This window comes from Panicum hallii, chromosome 3 (genome assembly GCF_002211085.1).
Source record: "Panicum hallii strain FIL2 chromosome 3, PHallii_v3.1, whole genome shotgun sequence".
NCBI classification, from domain to species: domain Eukaryota; kingdom Viridiplantae; phylum Streptophyta; class Magnoliopsida; order Poales; family Poaceae; genus Panicum; species Panicum hallii.
Window position 1 is genome coordinate 16893326 of NC_038044.1, and position 5943 is coordinate 16899268.

General features: G+C 51.1%; 1 protein-coding gene across 1 annotated transcript; it reads right to left on the reverse strand.

Annotated features, from left to right (window-relative positions):
- Positions 1-235: 235 nt before the first annotated feature.
- LOC112886247 (O-fucosyltransferase 19-like) lies at positions 236-4835 on the reverse strand. The gene is made up of 8 exons (XM_025952075.1): positions 4133-4835; positions 2634-2706; positions 2476-2546; positions 2301-2389; positions 2087-2219; positions 1744-1973; positions 1173-1649; positions 236-998 (listed from the first exon to the last, which is right to left on the reverse strand). Exons 1-8 carry the CDS (start codon positions 4700-4702, stop codon positions 788-790), a joined length of 1854 nt encoding a protein of 617 aa, XP_025807860.1. The 5' UTR covers positions 4703-4835; the 3' UTR covers positions 236-787.
- Positions 4836-5943: the final 1108 nt, after the last annotated feature.

The window sequence follows — 5943 nt, forward strand, 5'->3', positions numbered from 1 at the left end:
ATTAATGTTGATATTGCTCGAAAAAAATTAATGTTGATGGTTCTTTTATAGTGGAAACAGACGGCATAATTGCTCGGGTGTGCAAAAGACCGGCCAAGTTCACTTCTCGGAGTGTTTGGTTCAGGTGGGCAAAGCTGAAGCTCAGGTATGGTACCAGGAACCAATCTTACTGGAATCGGAATGTGCAAGAGTGTTTGAAGCACTCCGAAGAAGCGAAAGGAGAGACAAATTGGGGTTAATCATAGCAGCCAATTCGTTTAATGAATGAATGAAAAGAAAATAATCCAGGGAAATATGAGCAGCTAATTTACTTTGGCTTTGCTCCGTTACAATGGTCTTTTTGTGTGCGCTAAACTGAACTTGTATGTGTTGTTCATTGTTTACCGGAGAATTATACATTATTATGAACCCATTTGGAGCTAATTTGGGTGCCCTTCCAAAAATGAATCAATCTGAAATAAGAATGAAAGACTGTATGAACTAACTACAAGCACCCACTGCGCATCATTTGCGATTCATTCAGACTTATCCTGTAATTGATTATAACATCATGCCCTCTCGTCTCCCCTTGGGTTCAACATTTCTTTGGCAGTGCACTTCTCACTTCTCGCCCCCCTGCCCTCTCAAGGCTTCATCTGCATCTGTTGTCAGCCTAGGAAAAATAGTATCTCCCCCTGTCCGGACAGTTCGATGATCTTTGTCATGCGGAGGAAGCTTCACCATCATCCATGCTTCAGCTGCTGGCATGTTTCAAGACTGAACCATTTCCATTCAAGAAGAATCTATATCATCTACCTCTACTCCTCTGAACCCTTTTACAAAGGCACCCGGGGATCGGATTCGAGTAGAAGTATTCCTCTTGCCTTGGGCTTTCACCACGTAATCGGTCATAGGGACCCCCGAGTCTGTTCTCATGGTGCTTCCTCACTGCAATTTGAAACTCGCTCCAGGTCACGGAACCTTCATCGAGCTTGTCAATGAGCTCCACAAACTTCAGCCTACAGATAGAAGAAAAAGAATTGTTAAATTAGTTCCTAGGTTCGAGATGTAAGTCCATGTTTCAAACATGTAAAATTTAACATTCCTGTGAGAATTGCACTAGTATGTACTCTAGTAAATTTTTGTTATATTTCTGTGTTCCAAACTATGCTGAAAAAAATAAGAACCCGGACCTGTCAGGGTTTATGGTTTTCCTGAACCCTTCAAATCTCCTGTGCCCCTGCACGGCCCTGGCCATGTTCCCATCGTAGGTGTACACGAACACGTCGCTCTGCAGGGCGACGATGTAGTCCACGGCGGCGAGCCTGTTCTGGTACAGCTCCAGCGGCTCCAGCTCCTCCACCGTCGCGAGGCTGTAGTGCGTGTAGATGTTGGGATACTCGGCCTTGAGCGCGTCCAGGCTGTGCGCGCCGTAGATCTCGCCGGCCACGATGTAGATCTTCGTGGTGGCGGGGTAGCCCATGGCCTTGAGGAACACGGCCGCCTCGCGGGGCGTCATGGGGCACCCGCCCTGCAGCCGCTTCTCCTCGCTGTTGATGTCCTTCTCCTTCCAGTGCCGCACCTTGAGCCGCATGTCCGTCAGCTCCGCCGCCTCGTGCAGCGTCAGGTTATGGTTGCACCCTGTGAACGCCAGCATGTCCTTCTCATATCTGTCAAAGGTAAATGGTTTCAGATTACTGACCTGATTTAGAAATGATTTCTTTTGGCTGATCGAAATATTGTCAGCTTATCAGATTCAGGTACCTCAAGTGAAGCGCGATGTAGTGCTCGGATCCATTTCTCAGCCGATCCACCAAGGTGTTGCCAAGGGCTTCAATCTCCTTCCTGTACTGGAGCGCCTTGTAGTTCGCGCGGCACCGTAGCTTCTGCAGAGAAGGAGCGAGGCCGTTGTTCACGATCCGTGAATCCGTGTGGGTAAACCTGACCACTTTGAACTTCCTCAGGATCTTCGCAAAGTCTCTGTAGAAGGAAGCCTGAAATATGGAGCTGACGATGCATCAGCCTATTCAGTATTCACACGCCTGAAGTTTCTCTAAGCTGCTGCAGTGAAATCTAGTATACAGATCAACAAGTTGTTGACTCGTACCCTGGACCAGGAGGTGGGTGCTCTCACGTAGGGTTTCACCCTTCTGAAATCTGGTGGAATGGAATCCACGATCACAATGTCTTCCTTTAACGTCTCCTTGAAGCGATCAACGTCGAATATGTCTTTGAAATCACTATGTCAGAAACACTAATGGTCAGTCTACTTGGCACTCTCTACAAGATGATCACGAGCAGCTGGGCACAGAGTCGCAGACCTTGGGTCAGTCCAGAATGACTGATGATCCAGGGTAGGGATCACCAGCGACGCGTTCATGATCTTCGCCACTGCAACCATATCACTTATCTGTAAGAATAGTTTGTGAAGGAATTAATAAGAGTTAGCTGAAAGGCACTATTGCCATGACGGGTTTAACAAAAATATATACTTACTCCCATTCGCATCTGGTTCAGCCCACCATTCGCATCAACGATCAGGTAACCGACGGTTGCGTTGTTAGTCCCTGCATTAAGCATGCCCTGATTGAGGTAATGTAGCTGCATCTGAAGCTGAAAGAATGCGAAGTGAAAGATGGGCGAAAGAAATTTACTGCGGTGATTCTTCGGCCGTTCAATGCACTGCCTGTAGCCCTCACTTTCCGGCTTCATCCATATCTCAGGTACCTGTCCGTGTTTGAAAGGGAACTTCAGTACAGTCAAGCGGATCTAGTTCGTAAAGAAAAGTGGAGTCAAGCGGAGCATAGCATGGCGTGGCTTCTGATTGAATGCCTTGCTTTTATCAATCGTGCGTGTAAACTTTTGGCTGAATATGGACTAAGATGTTGCTTTCTGGCAGACTCTTTGCCGAGCACCAGGGTGCAAATTAGTGACGCTTAGGTGCACCTCCAACCCTATTTAATCCTCTTTAGTTCAAATTGTACTACTTCTCCAAAATGGAATCTTATTTTGGAAAGTTGGCATAAAAATTTAAACTAAAGATGGTTGGAGGTATCCGTAAGGTCACTAATTTACATCCTACGGAGCACCAAAACTTCCCTAAACCAAAGCTTGTTATTATCCCTACCAAATTAAATCACTACTTTACAAAATGATGAATCTTTTAAAACTAGGAGTACACCTTAGAAGTTTATTGGATTTTATCTTTCCAATATGGTGTTATTCTACAATACGAAAATTATGATTTTCCAAGACGAGTAGCATGCTGATTTTTGCAGGAAAATGAAGGAATCAAATGTAATTGATTGGCTAAAACATCTGTGACTTATTATTCACTAAACTTAAACTTTTGTTTTCACACTTGAAGGGCTTAATTTGATGATATCTATGGAAAGCAACATCGATGACACCAACCCAATACGCTCTAAACATTTCGTTTTCGAGCGACAACTGGACCTCAGCAGATAAAAAGCGACTGGATAAAGAAAAATAGCGATGTATCTCACATACCAGGACAACGAAATGCCGCAAAGAACAAGAAAACATTTTCGAAAATTAAAATAAAAACAGAGATAAACAGACCCATCCTGGACTCTGGAACTCACGTCATGTGCGTTCTTTTGGTTCCAGTGACTCACGCTCGCAACAATACTGGTGAAATGGCTGTCCCTATCACCAATCATTTCTCCTGTATGGATACTCTATACCGCGAGGAGTAGTGAAACGGAAGCTCTAACTTTTCTTAATATAATGGAAGAAAAGTTCCCCTTTTTCTCCATCAAAGCACTCGTGCTTTCTATTTAGACTTTGCATTGTTTCACCGATTTTGGTACGGATGCAAAAACTAGAATGAGTTGAAATTCTCCCAAAGGAAATTTTCCTGCCAAAATGGGATGGGAATCATGAAACTCTAACTGACCAGCAAATCAAATGATTAGATCCGAAATTTGATGGCTTTCGTTGCCCAAACGGATCATGCAATGCATCCATAAATGGCCACTTTTTTCAAATTTCGAGTGCGTGCACGAGTGGTTATTGCCAGAAAAGTAACAGGACTTGATGATCGCTGTAATAAAATGAGTAGGCCGGGTCGCGAGGGAGTGATCATCGGCGGCGGGGGAGGTGCGCCGTGCACGTAAACGTATTTACTTACCGGCGGTTCGGGCGGGCGGCGCGCGATGGCCGTCAGGTTCTCCTCCGTCCACCCCATGACGTCGGCGTCGGTCACCTCCACCTTGTGCACGAGCCCCCCGCCGCCGCCGTCGTCGGCGCCATCGCCGCCCGCGCCCGCGCCCGTGGCCGCGCGGCCGCCGCTGCCCCGGTGCGAGCCCAGGAACCCGATGACCGCGACGAGGCCGAGGAGGCAGAGCACGATGCCCCTCATCCAGGCCGCCCGGCCTGGCACGCCGGCGGCGCGCTTCCTCCGCGCCAACAGCAGCGCCCTCCCGCCGCAGGGCGCGTGGGCGTGGCCGTGGAGCCCCCCGCACTCGGCGTCGTCGTGCGCGCAGCAGGCGCTGTGGTTGTGGTGGTGGTGGAGGTGGAGGTGGTGGTCGGCCCCGCCGCCGCAGCAGGAGGACGACGATGATGAGGAGCAGCAGCAGTCGTCGTGCGGGGCGGCGTCGCGCTCGATGTCGTTGAGCTGGCGCCTGCGGTGCGGGCCAGGGCTGGTGGAGGAGGAGGAGCAGGTGGTTGCCGTGGTGGACGCCGTCGCGGCCGCGGCCATGGAACCGAAAGGGAGCGCGCGGGCGGGCGGCCTCGCTTAACCGCGCGCCCCTCGCTCGGCGCGGCCGCCTAAGAATAGGACGCCCCGATCGCCCCCGTCCCCTCCCCTGCCGTGCCCTGCCCCCGCGAGAGACTAGAGAGACGGAAAAGGCAGGCAGGCTAAGTGAGTGACGGGGCGAGAAGCCCGGCCGGGAAATTGCAACCAACTGAAAACCGGTGGTGGCTTGCTCTCTTGCAGTGTCTTGCCTCGGCAACCGCCGCGCGCGAGCCAGGAGGCGAAACGACACACCATGTACGAGTCGGAGACGGCGTCGGCGTGAGTTCGTGAGTTCCATCATGCCTGTTACGTATGGGACAAAGATATGCGAGGAAGGAAGGAAGGAAGGAAGGAAGGAAGGGGCACGACGTGGTCGCCGTCGTTCGATCGGGGCAACGAACGTTCACGATGGGCCACGACGGCTCGTTCTGCCGGGCCGGGCAGCGGCTGGGCTCGACCCGGTCATGCGCTTCGGCTGATACGCAGCAGCGCCTGGATTCGGGTGACTCGGGCAAGCACCTTTGCGAACGGAGAGCGACTCGCGAGCTCGGATCGGAGAACTTTTAATTTTCTCATGTTCGCTATTCGAGCAAAATTAGCTACTAGTAGCGGTAGCTGACACGCGTCCGTTCATGTTTCGTACATGTCCCGGACCCCTTTCCCCGCGAAGTTGTGTGCGCCGCACGCTCCTCCGCCCCCATCTTTCCCCGCCGTCACGGTCGATCAGTTGGGCAGTTCTTACCAGGAGTCCAGGACTGGGTGGAGGATGCTCGCGACCCGATCCGTCCGCTCCGACCGGGCGGGAACAGGAAAGAGGTTAGGCGCGCCACGTGGTTCCGGAAGGAAACGCACCGGGCGGGCGGGGTGTGAGAGGTTCAGCTTCAGGCTAGGAGCCGCACACCGTTTGTTCTGCAGCGTTACATGACCTGGGATGACGAAGCAAGGATCGACGACATGATGGATGATGTAAAACGGATCGGGGTTGTGCTCGTGGTCTCGTCAAATCTATTGCTCAACATGGCCTGTCTGGAAACGCTGGGGACGAACTGAACCCTGATGCTTGTTGGTTCAGTGCTTGTAAATAAAGGATGTGGATTACTCTGTGCTGACCAATAATGGCGGAGCCGTCCATGTCCGTTTGTAGGGCTCGTCGTCATTACGCGTATGGCACCAAACATGCATGCAGACGATCCTCGTGGGCCCGC

Coding starts and splice junctions, on each gene's coding strand:
- LOC112886247 (XM_025952075.1), bottom strand. CDS start 4,702: ATGGCCGCGGCCGCGACGGCGTCCACCACGGCAACCACCTGCTCCTCC. Junction 2,390..2,475: donor TGAACCAGATGCGAATGGGA/GTAAGTATATAT, acceptor CTATTCTTACAG/ATAAGTGATATGGTTGCAGT. Junction 2,220..2,300: donor TCATTCTGGACTGACCCAAG/GTCTGCGACTCT, acceptor TTTCTGACATAG/TGATTTCAAAGACATATTCG.